The sequence below is a fragment of the Triturus cristatus genome, chromosome 4_1 (genome assembly GCF_964204655.1).
Source record: "Triturus cristatus chromosome 4_1, aTriCri1.1, whole genome shotgun sequence".
In the NCBI taxonomy this organism is placed as follows: Eukaryota; Metazoa; Chordata; class Amphibia; order Caudata; family Salamandridae; genus Triturus; species Triturus cristatus.
In genome coordinates this window covers 1,143,857,433-1,143,879,072 of record NC_140585.1, presented here as the reverse complement: position 1 = coordinate 1,143,879,072, position 21,640 = coordinate 1,143,857,433, and the positions used below count along the sequence as shown (strand labels likewise).

General features: G+C 46.9%; 1 protein-coding gene across 2 annotated transcripts in view; it reads right to left on the bottom strand.

Annotated features, from left to right (window-relative positions):
* The window catches only part of ATP13A1 (ATPase 13A1), a 412,373-nt gene that overhangs the window by 14,390 nt on the left and 376,343 nt on the right, over positions 1-21,640 (bottom strand). For both annotated transcript variants that reach the window (XM_085654252.1, XM_085654251.1), the window contains exon 25: positions 9,927-10,070. In XM_085654252.1, coding sequence (XP_085510378.1) covers positions 9,927-10,070 — 144 coding nt within the window. The remainder of the gene's footprint in view (positions 1-9,926; positions 10,071-21,640) is intronic.

Here is a 21,640-nt window from a genome sequence, read left to right as displayed (position 1 = left end):
CCAAGTGCCCCCGCTCCGGGAAACCTGGCGTCGTGGTTAGTAGAGGCGCCTCTGGGTCCCGCCACCCAGTAGGGCCATACCTCAGCTCCCGCAGCCAGTCGTCGTCTGAGCAGCACCAGCGGCCGAGTCCCTCTCCGCCGCAGAAGTGGGAAATCGAGGACCCCCTGTCCAGTCTCTCACCCCGCTCTCCGGGAAGGCTGTGTAGGTGGTGGTCGTCCCCCAAGCATTGTCGCCCCAGTCGAGCGTTATCTTTTCACCCCTAGCATACTACTGGGGCCGGGGAGTAGAAGAATCACCCCCCCACTCGGAGGCAAGCGCGTCGACTGCGCCCACACCGCCGTCTTCAGCACCTGAGGGGGACACCCAACCTCCCGGGCGAATCTCCAAAATACCGTGGCCTGGCCGTTATCGGGTATCAATCCAGCTTCCAGACACTCCTGTGGGCCCACGCCGTTGCCGCTACAGTTTTAGGGCCTGGCCGGCGCGCGGCCGTCCGCACACCCAAACACACTCAACGGCAGCAACGGAGGCGCCGAGCCCCTCTCCTCCGCCTCAGCAAGCGTCCAACCACCGCCACCGCCACTCTCCTTTCACTCCAATGTCTGAGCGCACCCCTTACCGACGGCGCGGCGGTTCGGCCATCCAGTTTGGAACTCCGCCGATCCTTTGCCACGATGGCGCCGCAAATCACGCCTTGTCTCTTGCAGGGTCTCTGAGGTGTAGGGGGGGGCCACAGAGTCTCTCGGAACAAGCCTTTATCCCGTAGGAGGCGTCGCGCCCCAAGTTGCCTCTCCACCAGGTAGATTAGGCCGCCACCGCGGCCTCGCATATTCCTGCACCCGCCTGGGTCGCGCTTCGTTCCGACTGGCGATTGTCAGCACTCGGGGCCAGGAGTCATCAAAACAAAGCATGTCTTGTTGTCGATAAAATGTTGCCCACTACAGAGAAAACTCAATATTGGACATTTTAACAGTGAACTCAGAACAGATTATGAATTGTGTACATATCTCCGTTCCTCACATGCACACTATTTTCCTTTACAATTGAAACTTTGACTGATGAGGCCACTGAATCATAAGATAAAACTATTGGATGTGTTGGTGAATTGGAGATCAAGCCCAGCTTTCCCCTAAGATCAAAAGCTTCTATAAAGACAAGACATTTCAGAAAAGTATACTGTGCGTTTGCATCTAAATTAATACTGTGACCAAATCTTGAAAGGTAAATATCAGAAAACACACTCCAGCATTTGTCGACTCTCCTTTTCAAAGTTTACACTGTTAATCAAGTATATATTCTAACATTACTATGATCATGACGCTTGCTGCCTCATTCAATCGAAGTCTACTGCTCTTGTTATTTCACTACATACATATCCAGCTATTGCTTTACACCTCCAACCTCTAAGCTGATCCGCTGTTCCAGCTGAAGCTGTGTTCTAGTAGTTGACAGACTGCCTAGTGCCTATCCAAAGTAATTCATATAGCACTACCTCAGATACAAATATTTCTCTCAGTTTTGCATCCTCACATCGTATGCCGTTTCAAAAAACTTCCTCTATAGTCCTATAATTCTGCATGAAAAATGTTCATTGACTTAAAATGTCCAACCGCTGCTTATCCTTATTTATTTTTAATGACCATCTCCTTACTTTCCATCCTCTCTACGTCTACTTTAAGTCACATACATGTTAGCTTTAATCTCTACTATTGTGTTTCTGCCTATTACCCACATAATATTTAAAAGCTCACAATCTCTCCTTCTTTGAAAGTCATACTGCACAACCGAACAATAGCTGAACTCTTCCAACTCATCTATAAATCCCACAAACCATCTGCATGAGCAACAACTCACTCAGCCCGCTTATGAACAACAAATAATTTAATGTGCCACAAAAAAAGTGGAAGATGGTCTCCTTTGGAGCACAGGACTAGCCCCAATATGACACAATAACCACTGGATTAGTCACAAACCTTGGGGTTCTGCAGCACCAGCACCTCGTCAGGGGTAGGATGGACTATAGAAATGCATTTACAATACAATGCATCTCTTCAATGCCTTCTCTATTAGTGTACAGAATTTTTTAATGTCACAGGTTCCTGGTTTGTATCATCAGGAGTGACAAAATGGTTCAACTCAGTCATTTCCGTGGATATTATCACTCATGGCAGCAGCATCCTTAGCACTGTCATTATGGTCATAATCTCCCAATTTATCATCCCCTTGTCGATCTGGCAAAATATCACTACCTAAAGATGCATAATCAATCTAATATCTTCATGAAGAATCTCTGGGGAAGCCTGGGGAGGAACTGGTAGAACAGACCTGGGAAGTTGCACATGTGGAGCCTGCAATGCTGGAGGGATTAGAGGAATAAGGCGCAGGACAGGAGGATGCAGAGAAGACCCTAATTCCTGATGGAGGTATTGTAGGGAAATTGGTGGAAACCTGCAGTTTATGTCCTGTACCACGCTGTGAAAGAGGTATTTGAACTATATGCATTATAGGCGAAACTGCTCGATAGCCCCGGTGGTGCTGCAATTCTGCTAGAGGAACTGGTGCCTACGCTTTTGCATGTACCAATTTTCCGCATCATCTTCATTCTCCATATCTACATTATGGATGCAAAGCTCAACCATTTTGTGATTGTCATGTCCATCAGTTTGGTCTTCCACAAATAAAAAAATACAAAAGGTTTCAATTTTATCAGGTTCTTGATCCTTTTGATCACTATCCTGATTAGAAGATGCATGCTGTAAGATCTTTGGTGGGTTGTGAAGGTAATGGAGAAACAAGCAGAGACTGGAGAGGCGTAACGGAAGACGGAGGAGAAATTGCAAAAACTGATGACACAACACATGGTCTCTGATGAAGAAGTGGAGGCGGCGGAGGAAGTGAAGAGGAGGCTGGCAAAACAATAGGTGTAGATGGAGAATACAACCTGGAACAGTCGAGGCCAGGGTGACGAAGAAATGCATCTCCTCTTCATTCGGGGTGTTCCGGAAATCAACATGCTCTGACGTTGAGCGCATACGACGCCTTGATGTTAATCTGCTCCTCGAAGCCAATCGTTGGCGCCTCCTCAACGTTGAACCACTCCTAGACTTCGATAGGACTGTGTCTCGACATAGACCTGCTCCTTGATGGCGATCATCGGCTATGTACGGACAGCTGGTAAGTGTTAGACGTCGACATATCCCCATCTTGACATTAATCTTCTTTCTCTACATCCATCTGTTCTGACAGCGAACAGGTCGCTTCCGTACCTGATCTCAACGTCAACGCTCTCGACGTAGACTGGGAATGACGCAGTTTTTGAGCAGGACACCTTTTTGGCTGTTCCACGTCCACCAGAGGTTGATGACAGAGCCTTGGTAGAGGACTGGCACTTCCTCACTCTGAAGGTTTACCTGCAGACTGTATCAGCTTCCTGCGCTGTTCTTCCACCCCCTGGAGGCAAATCTTCTCCTTATCTCATAGGGTTCGCCTGGAAAACTTCCTGCAGTGATGAAGATCTTCAGGAAGATGACAAATAATACAGATATCATGGGGGTCTGTCTTGGCTTCCCTTCTCCCATTTCTCAAATAAAGATGGCATTTTTTTTTTGTAAAATCTTTATTGATTTTATGACATAACATAACAAAAGTAGGTCACAAAAGACTGGTCTTAAAAGTGCATTCACATCTGGGGTGTCACAGCACCGGGAACTTACAGAGACAGCAGGAGGACTAAACCAATATACTTGAAGTCGGGCACCAGCCATTGATTAGACCGGAATCTCCAGGCCAGACAGCCAGGCCTGCGGAGGCTCAACTATGTCCCCTCGGAAGGTGTTCCACAGTGACCGCACCTCCCCCCACTTCCGTGGGCATCCTCGCGCCGTATATACCGCCTTTTCCTGTAGCATGCACCAGTCCATATCGTTTTGCCAGTCCACCAGTTTAGGTGGTGTCGATGCTCCCCACAGACGAGCAATATTCCGCTTTGCAACCATTTGCCCCAGCGTAACCCAGAGTCTCCCCCGTTGGGGCAAGTCCGTAGGCTCCCAAATGTTAAGCAAACACCAAGATGGCATTTTTAAAGACAAAAAAAAAAAAACCTGTCAGAAAGTTGCACAAAACGCAATGGGAGAGTTGAAAAACCTCGAATAAAGTAGTTTTTAAATAAAATTCACAGGTGAATTTTGAAGAGAAGCCTTAGAAAGGCCGAGTTAAATGCTCCTAGGTCCTGTCAGGAGAAGCCGGAAAAAAGAACTGGAGTAACTGCCACCTGTTGAGCATGATGGAATACTGAAGTCTGTGGGTTCTTAAAGGCACAGTCTCTTTTTAGCCATATAATGATAGTCTATGAGGCTACTCTGTCCGGTTTGTGAGGGAGATTTATGCGGTTTACAAAATATTCTGAAATTATACACAAATGCTTTGTGCTGGACATTTTTAGACTTTACGATGAAGAATTCGGCCTATGTATATAGGCTGCATAATCTGTCTTTTTCTTTAGTGTTTTTACAGGCCTTACTGAAGGAAGGCCAAATTCTGCACTCAAGAAGATATATATTGAAGTGCTCCAGGGTCCCCGAACGTGGGCGGGACTATTCAGTGATTATGACTATACAAGGAAATCTATGAGAACAGCAACTGCACGGGACAGCAGCATGACTTAAATGTGAGTGGAATCAGGCACAGGTGAGTTGCTCACTGAGGATTATGGGACATGCAGTCCCCAGCTGCAGAGGACAGTCTGTGCGCAGGCAAGAAGTGCAGGTTACGTCCTTAAGGAGGGTGCAGCAGGGAAAACAATGCTTGCCCCAGCCCAGATGTTTAGAATCAGAAAGTGCCGCACTGGCCAACTAGGAGAAAGTGGTTGAGATCTTGACTAAGGGAAGCTTACCTTCTGTGGAACTTTTCATGAGGATGGGCCAATGTAGAAAAGCCTAAGGACATAATCCACTGCATGGAAAAAACACACAGCAAGACCTTTGGAGAATGGACTTTTGGTTGGTGGAAGTGGGAAAATGTTATTTTTCTTACTTGAATCTTTGACGAGGTGTCCAGGAAGACATGTATCAAAGTTTGCGGACTTTTGGAGCACCAAAAAGGAATATGCTACTTACCAGTATGCATCTGTTCTTGGCATGTAGAGCTGCAGATCCACACACTAGCATAGTAGATCGCCATCTGGTGTTGGGCTCGGATGCTTGCACGTTGTTGTCTTGAAAGAAGTCTTTGTAGTCACGAGATAGGTGACTCCTCCCACGGTTGGCCCCATTTTTGGAAAAAGGGCAGTAGAACTTGGGGATGTAGTTCCCATTTGTGGATCTGTTGTGCCTGTCGACTTAACAGATCGACAATCTGATTGTGAACCCCTGGAAGGTGTTCTGCAAGTAGGTATATGTTCTGAGGAATGGCCCATCTCCAAATGTTCTGTGCGAGCTGGGACAGCTGCAGAAAATGCGTGCCTCCTTGTTTTTGTATGTAATAAATGGTTGTCATGTTGTCCATCCGGATGAGGACAGCCTTGTTCTGTACATGTAGTTGGAAGGATTTTAGTGCTAGGAATACTGCTAGCAGTTCTAGGTAATTGATATGGAGCACTTTGTTGAGTCGTGTGTCCGAGGAGATAAGACTCATCACTCACAGGATGGGGAGCCTGTCAGCACTATCTGTGGAAGAGGTTCTAGGAACGGCCGCCCTTTGGACGTTTGTTATGTTCCACCACTGTAGAGAGAGAGGTGTGCGGCTGTCCAACACCAGATCTGTGAGTTGTCCGTGAGCCCGGTTCCACTGACGTGCTAGACATTCCTGTGAGGGACGCATTTGAAGTCCTGCATAAGGCACAATGAAGATGCAAGATGCCATCATGCCTATGAGCTGCATGAACACTCTGGCTGGAAGAGAGTGTTGGTTTTGAAATTTTGTGATAAGAGCTTGTATACTGGCTATCCTGGCTGGACTGGGATATGCTAGGGCTGTGGAGGTGTTTATGGTAGCTCCTAGATATTGGTGTGTATGAGAGGGTTGGAGATGAGAGTTGGGATAGTTGATAGTGAACCCCAAGTTGTGTAATAGTTGGATGGTTTGGTGAGTGTGTAGAAGACATTGGTGTAATGACAGCTTTTATTAGCCAGTCGTCTAGATACGGGAAGACCTGAATTTGTTGTCTTCTAAGATGTGCTGCTACTACTGCAAGACATTTTGTGAATACTCTGGGCGCAGTTGTTACCCCGAATGGAAGGACTGAACTGGTAGTGTTGTCCGTCCACCACAAACCTTAGGTACTTCCTGTGAGCAGGATGTATGGGAATGTGGAAGTAGGCGTCCTTGAGATCGTGTGGCAAGGAAATCGCCTTGTTGCAGCAGTGGGAGCACTTGTTGAAGAGTGATCATATGGAAATGATCTGCGTGTATATACAGATTTAGGGGTCTGAGGTAGAGTATTGGTCTCAGAGTCCCGTCCTTTTTGGGGATTAGGAAGTACAGTGAGTATACCCCTGTTCCCTGATGCTCTAAGGAAACTGGGTCTATTGCTTGCTTTTGAAGCAGTGAGAGAACCTCTTGTTTGAGGAGCGCAAGATTGTCTGCGGACATCGGACGCTGTTTGGGTGGTATGTGTGGGGGGGGGGGGGAAGCTGTAAGTTCCAGGCAGTAACCATACTGGATAATTTGTCTTACCCACTTGTCTGTTGTGATGGAGTTCCTGACAGGTAGGAACTGTGTTAGTCTGCCCTCGACTGGAGTGGAATGGTCTGGGGGAAGCGGAGGAAAGTCACTGTTTTGTGGCAGGGGAGGTGCGAGTGTTATTACCTCGACCTAGTCCCTTGTTGTTGTTCCCTCTGTATCTGCCTCTAAAATATCCTCTACTGGGGGACGTTTGTGTAGTGGCTTTGAATGTAGATGAGGTGTCTGCGCCCATATTTTTGGAGGCTCCTCTGTAGAAGGAGCGCCGAAATGAGCCACGCGTTTGTGGAGACTGTAATGCTCCCATGGACTTAGCAGTCTGTGTCCTTTTTCATTTTTTCAAGGGCAGTGGCTACAGCCGGCCCAAATAGCTGTTCTTGGTTGAATGGCTGAGTATGGTAGTTTGTACCTCTAGCTTAAAGCCTGAAATGCGTAGCCAGGCATGTCATCTAAGGAGTACACTGGTGTTAATTGATCTAGAGGCAATGTCTGCTGCGTCAAGTGCACATTTAATTGAAGCATTTGAAATTAGTTTGCCCTCCTGGATAAGGTCAGTTGCCTGGGTTTTATACTGGTCAGGCAGATGTTGTAAGATTTTCTAACTGGTCGTAGTGTGCCCTGTCATATCGTGCCAGTAGTGCTTGGTTGTTGGCAATACGCCAGTGATTAGCTGCTTGTGCTGCTACTCTTTTGCCAGAAGCTTCTAGAAGTTTGGATTCTTTATCCGGGGGTGGTGCATCTCCGAAGGTCTGGGAGTTGGCGCGTTTCCTAGCATTGGAAACTACCAGAGACTCCAAAGGCAACTGTCCTTTGATGCAAGTAGGATCTTCAGGGGCAGGCCTATATTTCTTTTCTATACTAGGGTTAAGAACCCTGGCACAGACAGGGTCTTTAAATACTTCGGGGGCATGCTTAATGACTCCTTTGATCATAGGTAATAATTGTACTGAATTTTGAGTTGTTCAAAAGTATCTAAGAGGAAATCTTCCTCTGGTGCTTCGGAGTGTATTGTAACACCATGATAAAGTGCAGCTCTATTTAATAATTGGCCAAACCCTAGGTGATCATCTGGGGGAGATGGTTTTGAGGGATATGGCTGTGGGTCTGGTGGGTCTGTTGGGAGAGGGAATGCCCAATCATCAAGTGGTGAGGTATCTGGATCCGTGAACGGGTCATTAGGATCACCCCCACCCCCTAGGTCATCATCATCATCATCCGGAGGTGGTGTATGTGGTGGAGAAGTTACAGGTAAGGGTGGTGTAGGCAGAGGAGGTGGGTTAGAAGGCAGTGTAGGAGAAGAAGGGGGCATAGGCGATGTTGCAGAGTCCTTCTTGTGTACAGGAACTGGAGCAGATGGTGTGTCCAGTTTTCGTTTTTTACATGGCAGAGCCGTAACATGTCCAGTTTTTGGGTTGATATAAATCTTTTTCTGCCTTGGATCGATGGGATCTGGGTGAAAAAGTTCTTGTTCCTCGGTAACAGTTTTTGGTGCCGATTTTTTTGGTTCCGAGCGAGGTTGATCCTTATAGGTTTTGGCTTTAGGAGGTGTATCAGAGTCCTTAGCCGTTTGTTTCGGTGCCGAGGATGTTAGTTTCGGAGCCGAAGCTGGATCTTTAGGCTTGGGAACCTTCGAAGCCGGCTTATCTATGGGCGTTGGCGTTTTCGGGGCAGATTTGGAGGTGGAAGGCGTCGGAGCCGATTTCGGCGCAGAGTGTTCTTTTGGCTTCGGTGCCGAAGGTGCCGGCGGGACAATGACATGCGGTTTGCTCGGTCCCGAGCTACCGGAAGGCTTGTCTTTTTTCTTCGAAGCCGAGCCCGGAGGCGGGGCTTCTGAAGGATGTTTTCGGTCTCGACTGGGGCCAACAGGCGAAGTCTTGACCACTGCCTTTGGTTTTGGAGGGGTTGGGGCAGGGGCAGTAGTACTCGCACGTTGCCCAGGAGTGATGAGGTCGTCTGAGTCTTCTGCCTCAGAGATGATTTAGAGATCCTCGGAATCTGCTTCTGGGATATCGGAGCCTTCATCAAAGATGTCCTCTGGTTCCGGAGCTGGTCTCTGTGCCATGATGTGTCTTTTAGCCCTTCGATCTCGGATGGTCTTTTTGGATCGAAAGGATGCACAGGCTGGACTCGTCGTGTTCAGGTGATAGGCACAGGTTGCAGACCTTGTAATGGTCACTGTGCGGACATTTTGCTCCACACTGGGGGCATCTCTTGAAAGGCGTGGCTAGGCCCAGCTGCCCGCGTCGATGTCCGGAATCGAGCCAATGAAATCGATGTCGAAGGTGATTCGATAGTTTTTCTGTAAATTTTGCGCTTCGAAAAGCTTGGAATTGAGATTTTCAACCGGAACGGAAAAGTTGCATCCGAACTCAATGGCGGAAAAAAACAATCTAACGATGGAGTTGATGCCCATGCGCACTGTCGTCCAAGGGAGGAGTTACCTATCTTGTGACTACAAAGACTTCTTCCAAGACAACAACAACAACGTGCAAGCATCCGAGCCCAACACCAGATGGCGATCTACTATGCTAGTGTGTGATCTGCAGCTCATATGCCTTGAACACAGAGTTACAGACCCAGACCTGGAGAACTTGCAATTTTGATATCAATTCATCTTAAACAAAAACACTGGCAAGACAGCATAATGCAGCAACAATTTTTTCCAAACATGAGGTACTACTTTGTTCGTGGCAAAAACGAAGGCATTTCCACCTTTAAATGGCTGTGTTAGAGATCCACAGTCAACACTATGGTGTGCTGAAATGGTTTCTTCCCAAGAATAGAAAAAGCACATACTTAATAATTCCTTCTACCTATATTAAATGTTCTTCACTTTTCTACCATTTTCAGTATTAGTTTAAGCTAAATTGGTTTGTGAATATAAGGGGCTTTATGTTCAACTGTTATGTTATGATGCAGTTTGCGAAGCTGCCAAGGGCACTTCAAGGATTCCTCACAGTAACCTATTTATGGATTAGGAATTATTTCTACACCTGCAAAGAGGCATTTTAAAGGGGAAACATGGAATATATTTTGAGAGAATATGCAATACTACACTAATTCTTGGATTTCTCTCTGTGCTGACTGGCAGGGTTGGTGCCTCCAATTCTTACAAAATTGGAATGAGGTGCAGCCCATCCAGCTCCAAAACCGATACATAGCATTTGAATTACATCAGAAAACAAGTTACTATTTATTATGATTTGCATGACTTTTCTTCCATATTAAACCACAAAGTGTGTTCTTACCGCCATAGGGATGTCCACCAGACCAAACTGCTCATTGAATTCAGGTGAGGATCCTGACAGAAGTCCAACAATGGCAAGGCCCGAGAGGATTATACTCCATAGCAAAGGCTTGTTCTCTCGTAAACTTTCCATGAATGGATGGCCCTGAAATAAAATGAACAGGAGGTCAGCGAAAGCAGCAATAAATGGTTAAGCTACTGCCCACCCAGGGGGGAGGTATTCTATGAATCAGTCCCCAAAAAGTCATAAGTGGCAATGACTAGAGGGTGGGGTAAAAGATAATTGCCTTAATGTTGAACATTTATTCTTGTTGGGTAATGTATGCAAATATTTGAGAATCAGCATTGAGTGAATGTTTTAGACTTATCAAAAAATGATTGGTTAGTATACTGAAAGAAAATTAGTTACCTTCAATAACAATCTTCCAGAGTGGATACTGTATTTGCAAATTGCTCACCTTATGAAGATTTCAGGTGCCATAATGGATACTGGAACATTTTTACAGCTTTCCTATGCTGGTATGGGGTAATGGCTCCACATCAGCACCAGAAAAAATTACATTGGAAAGTGACTAACCATATAGCGCTGATGCCTTGACGTCAGTTACCCATCCATTTTTCCCCCACGCAAAAAAGGTGAAAGGACAAGACAATAAAACTATTGGTGTGTACTGGACCCAAATGATTTGAAACCTTATTATCCTGGCTTTCTTATGACCATCCTTCAAGACAGAGAAGTGGGGAAAATCAGTAAGCAATCTTGAGGTTGATAGAACATCCAGCAGAAGGAGAAGGTTTCAGAAGGTAAGCTAAATTTCCTTCTGACTGATACTTCTACTGACATTCTTCACCATTTAAATAGATCATGAAGCAGTACAACACTAGACAAAAGGACCTGTAGGGCAAGGAAGTCCTGGATGACCGAAAGAGAAAAAGGGCCATCCCATCGCTTGTCCAAATGTAAGCAGTAGTTCGCCCCATGTTTGTACTCTGCAGCTTACCAGCAAAGCAACTTCCCTCACTAATGCCGAGGTGGAAGTACTTGGCCCTGGAGGAACAGGCCTGATGGTTCTTTACGTGTTAGAGCATAGCACATTTTAATGCACAGGAGGATCCACCTCAATCCTCAATAACATTATTTTTTTTACAGCTTTTCCCTTCCTGCTGCCTGCGTATCACACATGAGGCTGCTCAACAACCCTGAAATCCATGATGCGATCAAAATGAAAAAGTTACTTACCTGCGGTAACGATCTTTCTGGTGGATACTCTACCTCCGATTCCAATCCGGAAAACTTCATAGTGCCCACTTCACTGGTAGGGGTGCTGGCTGTGTAACACCGAAAATTACATCATGTGACGTCACCATAGCCATATAGTGCCAGCCCTGGTGCCACTATGTCAGGTTCCATCCTTCCTATTCAACCCTTCGAGGTGAGCAGTTGGACGGACATAGACAGTAGTGAAGTACCAAAGCAGAACATTACAGTGTATTAACTTTCCCTAAATCAAAACCATCAAATGTGGGGTTGGGGGATTGGTGAGAAATCTGCAGATCGAGTATCCACTAGCAAGATCATTATTGCAGGAAAGGATTATGTTACTTACACTCCAAGCATCTGTTCTTGGCATGTAGTGCTGTAGATTCACATGCTGTACATAAGTCCGACAAAGTTGGGCTCGGATGATTACAAGTTGTTTTTGTTCCAAGACGTTTTCTTCGAGTCACAAGGCTACTTGACTCCTCTTGGTAATACTGTGCATGGTCATAAACTCCATTGCCAGATTGTTTTGCTGCAGATAGGTGAGAATGGAGTTATAGTATGCATCAGTAATGTGATGTCCATGCGAGACATGTGATGTAAAGTGTGTAACCTGCAACCTACACAGGATTATTTGAGGAGGAGGGAGGGCGCATGTAAACTTCCAGCACTACACGCCAAGAACAGATACTTACAGGGAAAGTAACAATCCATTTGAGGCATGTGTGCTGTAAATACACGTGCTGTGCATGGACTGTAAAGCAGTCCCTCTACCTAAGCAGTTAACACGCGGGGGTTGCAGTTGTTTGAAAAGGGTTTTAGTACAGATTGACCAACATTGGCTTGTTGACGTGCACATACATCCACACAATGTTTTGCGAATGAGGGTGGAGTATACCATGTCGCTGCTTTGCAAATATCAGCAATGGAATGTTTCCTAAGAATGCCATAGAAGCTCCTATTTTATGATTAGACTGAGTTTTTTTTTTTTGGGGGTGGGGGGGGGGGGGGGGGGGGGGGTAGAGAATAGGGGCCTTTTAGCTTTAGATGCATTTTTTGGATGCATTTAACTATCCATCTTGACATTCCAGATTAGGAAATTGCATTTCCCATGTGGGGAGGTGTAAAAGCAATGAATAATTGGTCTTTCTGAACGTTTTAATCCTGTGGATGTAATACATTAAAGCTCTTTTAACATATAAAGTATGTAAAGCTCTCTGCAACTGAATGATTTATATGAAAATTGGAAAGGATCTTTGGAAGGAATTTTGGGTTTGTTCTAAGCACTACATTGTCTATGAAGCTGGAAAAATGGTTCTTCCAATGTTAATTCCTGAATCTCACTGAGATTTCTAAGGGAAGTGATGACGATTAAAAAGGCGACTTTCCAAAACAAGTACTGCAATTGTCAAGAGTGTTGTGGTTCAAATGGAGGCCCCATAAGACGACAAGTGTTGTCTATTTTGCAGATAGGCTGCAATAGCCACCAGGTGTAATCGTATTTAAGTATAAGCTAACCCTGTGGTTTGCAAATGCAATAAGCAAGTATTGTCTGTACTTGTGCATTTTTGTTCCTGGCAAAATATAACAAGTTGTTTCCATTTAGCTGTATAACATTGTCTTGTGGTAGGTTTGCGAGCTTCTTTAAGAATATCCATACACTGCTCTGGGAAGTTAAAGTAACTAAATTCTAAGACTTCAGGAGCCATATTGCAAGGTTTATTTCCTTGGGATTGGGGTGTCTTAGTGTACCTTTGTTCAGTGTTGAGAACCACGGTTGGCGAGCCCACATCGGCGTTATGAGAATCATTGTAAGCAAGATTTGTCACAGCTTTCTCACCACTAATGGAAGTAGTGGGAGAGGAGGAAAAGTGTAGGCAAATATCTGTGACCAGTCCATCCATAGACCATTGCCCTTGGATTGCTGGTGTGGGTACCTGCTTGCAAATAATTTTTGGCATTTTATGTTTTCTGGGGTTGCAAACTATTTGTGGAAACCCCCATCTTTGAAAGTATGGTAGGAGGGCTTTGGGGTGCAGATCCCATTTGTGGGCTTGTTGCTGCATCCTGCTTAGAAGGTCTACAACTGGATTGCTTATTCCTATAACATGTTCTGCCAGGAGATGAATGTTGTGATGTATTGCTAAACTCCATATTTTCTGCGCTATACCCGATAATTGGAGATTGTGCAATCCCCCTGTTTTTGTATATAATACATAGTTGTCATATTGTCTGTTCGAATTAGGACAACTTTGTGTTTTGGGTGAGGTAGGAACGCTTTCACGGCTAGGTTAACAGCTTACAGCTCTAGGTAATTGACATGAAGACCCCTGTGTTTGGAGTCCATACTCCATGAATTGGCAGGTTTTGGAGATGAGCTCCCCAACCCATAAAGGAAGCATCAGCCGTCCGATTTATTTGGGAAACTGGGACTTGAAACGGCCACCCTCGTCCCTACACCCCAGGAATATAGACTGTAATGTTCGACAAAGGTGTGTAGGAACATCCACATTGCCACTTTGCAGAATTCTACAATTAAATAATCCAACTCAAAGGGCTTCTTTTCTGCGAGGCTTTACCTCTTTTTTGCATCACAGTATCCAATGAAGCTGGCCAATCAGTCATATGTCCCTGGTGCAGTCCAGTCAGCCCAGGCTACAACCTATGCAACCTCTCCTCCTCCGTAGTGGGATGAAGCAGAGGATAAAAAGATGGAAGGGTGATGGACTGAACCAGGTGGAAATGTATCACCACTCGGGGCAGGAAAGCAGTCCTGGTTCGCAACACCAGTTTGTCAGGGTAAAAGGAGATAAAAGGAGTATGAGAACTAAGTGCTTACAACTCACTCACCCACCTGGCTGAAGTGATAGTAAACAAGAATGCAGTTTTAAGAGTCAACATCCTCAAGGGGGGCACACTATGGAACTATGGAGGGGTTCAAACGGAGTCCCCATTAGAAAAGTCAAAAACAAATTAAGATCCCTCTGGGATACAACAAAATGGGTTGCAGGCTACATATTAGTCAACCCTTTAAGAAAATGCACAACAATGGGTAACTTGAAAAGCGACGGCTAGTCTGGCAGGCAGAAGAATGCGGACTACGTGCCTAAATACCCCTAGACTAGTGGTTCCCAAACTTTTATGACCCGCGACTCCCTTGACCCATTGGCCATTGCCCGTGGCTCCCCACTGTTACTTTTTTTGAAGGGTGGGGTGCATGTAAGCCCGGCCTCGGGAGTACTTGCATTTTTCTCCCTGAAAATAATTGGGATGAAGCTGATGACGGTATTATAATCATATATGCAGGGTGTTATGTATTACTAAGGCAACGCCTCTAATAAAATATTCCTAGTTACACTTCTTTGCCCATGTCTTTTTTAGAGTAATCTCTCAAACTTTTTTATCTCACTTACAGTGCTAGATAGCACCCCTATGCATGTAGGCTCCACTGCCAAAGTGTTTGTGCGCTTGAAGAATATTTGCATGCACTTACAATTCTACCCATATAATACGTGCCAACACACCTGTCTCAGCAGGGTGACTGACGATTTTTTAAACACATACAGCTTTATTTTTGCGGTCTCCTCACTAAAATTGCCTGCAAATCAATGCAAGTAAGGAATATGCTACTTACCAGTATGCATCTGTTCTTGGCATGTAGAGCTGCAGAGTTGTACACTTAGCATAGATCGCCATCTGGTGTTGGGCCTGGATGTTTGCAGTTTGTTTTTGTTCTTTGGACAGTCTTTGGAAGTCACGAGTTCGGGGACTCCTCCTTCGGTCCGTACTGCGCATGGGCTTCGGCTCCATCCTCAGATTGTTTTTCGCCAACAGGGAAATGATGGAGCGTAGTAATAACAGTGAGAAACCCATGTGTGTTGTAACTAAATAAGATGGACTGGAACGGATACAGGTAGCCGGGGAGGCGGGTGGGCGTGTACAACTCTGCAGCTCTACATGCCAAGAACAGATGCATATTGGTAAGTAGCATATTCCGTTCGAGGCATATGAGCTGCAGATTGTACACTTAGCATAGATTATATAGCAGTACCCAACTTTAGCGGCGACCACCGGTATCCGTTGCAGCGGTTTGAAAAAGTGTCTTTAGTACAGCCTGGCCCACACTAGCTTGTTGCTTGGAATGCACGTCTACACAGTAATGTTTTGTGAAGGTGTGCGGTGTTGACCATGTGGCTGCTTTGCAGATGTCATCTAAGGGTATGTTCCCTAGAAAAGCCATAAAAGCCCCTAACTTTCTAGTAGAGTGGGCTTTAGGTGGAACAGATAATGTTCTTTTTGCCTTTTGATAGCAAATTTGTATGCACTTTACAATCCACCTAGCTATCCCTGATTTAGAGATGGGGTTGCCTTTATGTGGTGGAGAGAAGGAAACAAACAATTGTTTAGTTTTCCTGAAAGGTTGTGTTCTCTGTATGTAGTACAGTAAAGCCCTCTTAACATCAAGTGTATGTAGAGCCCTTTCCGCAACAGATTGAGGTTGCGAGAAAAAAACAGGTAATTCCACCGATTGATTGAGATGGAAGGGGGAAATGACCTTGGGCAGAAACTTTGGATTTGTACGAAGTATCACTTTGCTGTGATGTATTTGTAAGAAGGGTTCCTGTATAGTGAACGCTTGTATTTCACCAACCCTTCTAAGGGAAGTGATAGCTATGAGGAAAGCTGTTTTCCAGGTGAGGAACTGTAGCTCACATTTATGCATTGGTTCGAAGGGCGGACCCATTAGCCTTGTAAGAACTACATTTAGATTCCATACAGGGGAAGGTGGTGCCCTGGGAGGAATTACTCCTTTAAGGCCTTCCATAAAGGCTTTAATAGCGGGCACTCTGAACAGTGATAAATGCTGTCTGTTTTGTAGGTAAGCAGCAATCACTGCTAGGTGTAGGCGTATGGATGAATATGCCAGGTTACACCTTTGGAGATGGAGTAGATAGCATATGATGTGCTGTATGGATGCATCTAAAGGGTTGATTGTATTGTTACGGCAGTAAACAACAAATCTCTTCCACTTTGCGGCATAACATGCTCGAGTGGTAGGACGTCTGGCTTTCTTGATAATGTTCATGCAATCAGGGGGAAGGTTAAGGTACCCAAATTCTAAGATTTCAGGAGCCAGATCGCAAGGTTGAGCTGAGCTGGGTCCGGGTGCCTGATTTCTCCATGGTTCTGAGTTAGGAGGCATGGGGACAGGTGCAGTTTTTGATGTGGTACCACCGAGAGCTGTAGTAGTGTGGTGTACCACGGCTGCCTGGCCCATGTTGGAGCTACCAGAATGAGTGTGAGGGAGTGCTGTTGTAGCTTCCTTACCACTAATGGAATTAGCGGGAGAGGTGGAAAGGCGTATGCAAATTTGCCTGACCAGTTCATCCATATCGCATTGCCTTTGGACAATGGGTGTGGGTATCTGGCGGCGAAGCTTGGGCATTTTTTGTTTTCGTGGGTGGCGAAGAGGTCTATCTGAGGATGCCCCCACTTGTGGAAGAATGGGCGAAGAACTTGTGGATGCAGTTCCCATTCGTGTAGTTGTTGCGTTTGTCTGCTGAGCAGATCTGCCATGGTGTTTTGTACGCCTGGAACGTGCTGTGCCAGGAGAAAGATGTTTTGAGGAATTGCCCATCTCCATATGCTCTGGGCTAAGCGGGAGAGCTGGGGAGAGTGTGCCCCCCCCCTGTTTTTGAATATAATACATTGCAGTCATATTGTCTGTGCGAATGAGGACTGCTTTGGCTGAAATCTGTTTTTGAAAGGATTTTAGGGCTAGAAAGATCGCCAAGAGCTCCAGATGGTTGATGTGGAGCGACTTTTGCTGTGGCGTCCATAGACCTTGCATTGTGAGGTGTAAGAGGTGCGCTCCCCAGCCGGAGAGCGATGCGTCCGCTGTTAGAATCACCTGAGGAACCGGGTCCAGGAACGGCCGCCCTTTGGAAAGGTTTGTGGTGTTTCACCACTGCAGAGAGTGATGGGTGCGGCCGTCCACCAACACCAGATCCGTCAGCTGTCCTTGGGCCTGGTTCCACTGTTGTGCTAGGCACTCTTGAAGTGGACGCATGTGGAGTCTTGCATGGGGCACTATGAAGATGCAAGATGCCATCATCCCTATGAGCTTCATAAACACTCTTGCTGGAAGAGAGTGTTGAGGAAGGAACGTTTGGCGCAAGGCTTGTATGCTTGCGATTCTGGCTGAGTTTGGATAGGCAATACCTTTGGAGGTGTCTATAGTGGCCCCGAGATATTGCTTTGTGTGAGATGGTAGGAGGTGGGACTTTGGGTAGTTCACCGTGAAGCCTAGCTGGTGGAGCAGTTGGATGGTGCTGTTGGTATGTTGCACACATTGGTTGTAGGACGCGGCTTTTATGAGCCAGTCGTCTAAGTAAGGGAAGACGTGAATATGTTGACGTCTGAGGTGTGCTGCTACAACTGCTAGGCATTTGGTAAACACCCGTGGTGCGGTGGTGACCCCGAAGGGGAGAACTGTGAACTGGTAATGTTGACCGTCCACCACAAACCCGAGGTACTTCCTGTGAGAAGGGTGTATTGGAATGTGAAAGTATGCGTCTTTCAGATCCAAGGTAGTGAGAAAGTCTCCTTGAGAGAGGAGCGGGAGGACTTGTTGTAGGGTGACCATGTGAAAATGGTCTGAATGTATGTATGCATTTAGAGGCCGGAGGTCCAGAATGGGCCTCAGGGTCCCGTCTTTCTTTGGTATCAGGAAATACAGAGAGTAGACCCCTAGATTTTGCTGATTGACGGGGACCTGCTCTATAGCGTGTTTTTGGAGGAGGGAGAGCACCTCCTGTTTGAGCAGTGTGGAATGTTCTTGAGACATTGGACGGTGCCTTGGTGGGATATTGGGTGGGGTAGATGTTAGCTCGAGACAGTACCCTGACCGAATAATTTGGGTCACCCATTTGTCCGATGTTATGGATTCCCATGCGTGGATAAAGTTTTGTAGTCTGCCCCCGACCGGAGTGGGATGGTCTTGGGGGGAGCGGAGGGAAGTCATTGTGCAGGCGGGGTGGCAGAACGGGTGGTGTTAGTTTTGCCCCTGCCCTTATTGTTGTTGCCTCTGTATCCACCCCTTTGGTAGCCCTTTGAGAAGGTATTTTGAGGAGGGGACTTGTAGGAGGTAGAGGCGCTATCGGTGGAGTAGCCTCTGCCTGTGCTACGAAAGGATGAGCGCCGAAAGGAGCGTTTAGGGGTTTGTGATTGTAAAGCCCCCATAGACTTTGCTGTGTCTGTGTCCTTTTTCATTTTTTCTAATGCTTCGTCTACCTTTGGCCCGAAGAGATTTTGTTGGTCAAAGGGGTGATTTAGTATGGATGCCTGGACTTCTGGCTTGAACCCTGAGATCCTGAGCCAGGCATGACGACGAAGCAGGACACTAGTATTTATGGCTCTAGAAGCAGTGTCGGCTGCATCGAGGGCACATTTAATGGAGGTGTTAGTAATTAGCTTTCCCTCCTGTATCAGGTCATGAGCTTTACGTTTGTGTTTTTCCAGGAGGTGCTGCATAAGAGCCTCAAGCTCATCGTAGTGTGCTCTGTCATAACGCGCAAGCAGCGCTTGTGTATTCGCAATGCGCCAGATGTTCGCGGCTTGCGAGGCGGTGCGTTTACCAGACGCATCTAGAAGTTTGGATTCCTTATCTGGCGGTGGGGCCTCGCCTGAGGACTGGGAGTTAGACCGCTTTCTAGCTGTGGACACAACTAGGGAATCTAAGGGAGCAGGGCCCTTAATGTATGTAGGGTCTGTGGGTGCCGCCTTGTACTTTTTTTCTATTCTAGGGTTTAAGACCCTGGCCCTGACAGGGTCTTTGAACACCTCTGCAGCATGCTTGGTGACACCCTTAAGCATGGGCAAGATAGCTGTGGACTTATCCTGAATATCAAATGTATCCAGTAAGAAGTCGTCTTCCACTGGTTCACTATGCATTTCCACCCCATGGTAGTGTGCTGCTCTCTGCACTAAGTGGTGAAACCCTAGTGAGTCCTCTGGGGGAGATGGCCTGGATGGGTAGAGGTCGTCCTGAGGCACATCCGGTATGTCAGGGTTTTGGTAATCTTCCCATGGGTCTGGGGTCCCCGGTGGAGTGGGGTCCATTGGGGCGTCCGCCGGGTCATAATCTGGATCCCCGTAATCCGGATCTGGGGACGGGGTCGGGGAATGATGAGGCAAGGGTGGCGGAGACCTGGGAGGGGGAGGAGGCGGAAGAGGTGGAGGAGGAGGAGGAGGTGGTAGTGGGGAGGGCACTCAGAGGAGATGTGGCAGAGTCCTTCCGCTTGGGCGGTGGAGGAGGAGCTGGCGTGTCAAGACGTCTTTTCTTGGCAGCTAAAGTCAATAGCCCAGTCTTTGGATCCTTAGATAAGGTCTTTTGATAAGGATCTGGTGTAAAAAGGTCCAGTGGCGCCGAATCGTCCGCTGGCGCCGATGTTTTCGGAGCCGAGGATTTTGGTGGTTACTCTGCGCCATGCCTTTTTGGAACCTCCGTTTTTTTTTGGCGTCGAGGTAGTCTTCGGCGCCGGAGCGTCGGTGCCGAGGGATTTGTGTTTGTGTTTTGTCGGCACCGAGAGTCCAGGCTCCGGCGTCGAGCTGGGCGTCACTTTCTTCGGTGCCGAACGGTGTTTATCGGCACCAGGCGTCGGCTGGCTCGAGCCCGAGCTGCCGTGAGACTTGTGAGGCTTCGACACCGGGCCCGAAGGTGGGGTGATAGAAGCTGCGTGCTTGGTTTTACCCAGGCCTGCAGGCGAGGGTGTAACCTGAGTCTCTTTGGTTTTGGGCGCGGGGGTGGGAGGGGGTAGAGTACTCACGACCCTCTGCGCCGGTGTGATGTCCTCCACGTCTGAGTCGTCGGCCTCGGAAGCGCTGACGACGTCTTCCTCCTGCTCGGTGTGTTGTTGCCTCGAAGCTCCGGTGTCGTCTCCGAAGATGTCCGGTGGAGCCGCGGTCGAGGAGTGCGCCATGGTGCATCGAGCTCTTCGATCCCGGATGGTCTTTTTTGATCGAAAAGACTTACAGGCGGGGCAGTCTCTAGCCTCGTGTTCTGGAGAGAGGCAAAGGTTACACACCTGATGGAGGTCGGTGTGGGGAAATTTAGACCCACATTTTGGGCACTTTTTGAACGGAGTCCTTTCCATCGGCCGGGTCCGGAGTCGAGGAGGGCCCGAAGGCCGGTGCCGATGTGCGGATTGGAGAAAAGTGCCGCTTCAAGAGATGAAGATAGATGAAGAAACTCGAAGAACGAGGATTTTCCGTTGAGGCTGGAACCGTAGAAGTTCGAAGCCGGAGCACGAAGTATCACATCCGAGCCCGATGGCGGAAAAAAACAATCTGAGGATGGAGCCGAAGCCCATGCGCAGTACGGACCGAAGGAGGAGTCACCGAACTCGTGACTTCCAAAGACTGTCCAAAGAACAAAAACAAACTGCAAACATCCGGGCCAAACACCAGATGGCGATCTATGCTAAGTGTACAATCTGCAGCTCATATGCCTCGAACAATAAATTCCTTGGATTTTTTTTAAACGTCCCTCTTTCCTGCTTCTATATGTTGGCATTATGCTGTATATGGTGTTTTACTTCCCTGTGCTCAAGGAGAGAGCAGGCCTGTCTGGAAATGTGTATGTACAGAAAGAATTGTGTACTCGAAATGCCTATGATTCAAGTACAAATATCAATACTTAACAATACTTAACAATACTTAACAATACTTAGTGTGTTTAATAGACAGGACAACTGTACTTTCCTGATAACTTGCATTGGTGTAAAATGCATTTGGAAAAATGAAACTATTAACAACTGCAACAAAATAAATCCGGCATCTTCTGCTTACATTGGGAGTGTTGGAAGGTGGGGATACTGTGAAATATGGCGGTCATCTCCCTCGACATGCCATCAATTAAAGCACTACATTTACAGCTTTAGGCAGGTCACTTACAAATAATCAACATCATGCGTTTAAGTCTTATTAGTTTAACTGAAGCCAACAGACCCTTCAACATTAAATGCATCAAAGTGCTTGGGGCGCGGCTCCCCTGGCTAGAATTCACGGCTCCCCAGGGAGCCTTGGCGCACAGTTTGGGAATCACTGCCCAAAACAGTGGTGCCTATTGCACAGCTGCTCTGGCAAGGGACAGTGCATATTGCAGGATATGGGACAGCTTGGCCTGCAAGGGATCCATGTCGGACTGTACACACCATGCAACAAAGTTGCTTCATCTGCCGGAGTAAATGGATTTGGTGGAGAGGCAACCCACTGACCATATGACGTCCACCACCTTTGGTGGCTGCTGAAATAAATTCCGATGTTCCCGCTCAATATACATCTGCCATGGTATTGTCTAACCAGCAGATTCAGCCGTTGCTGGAGATTGCTATTAGTGTCTTTATTTAGAAATGAGAATCCCCTCAATAACCCATAAAAACACTAAAACTGGC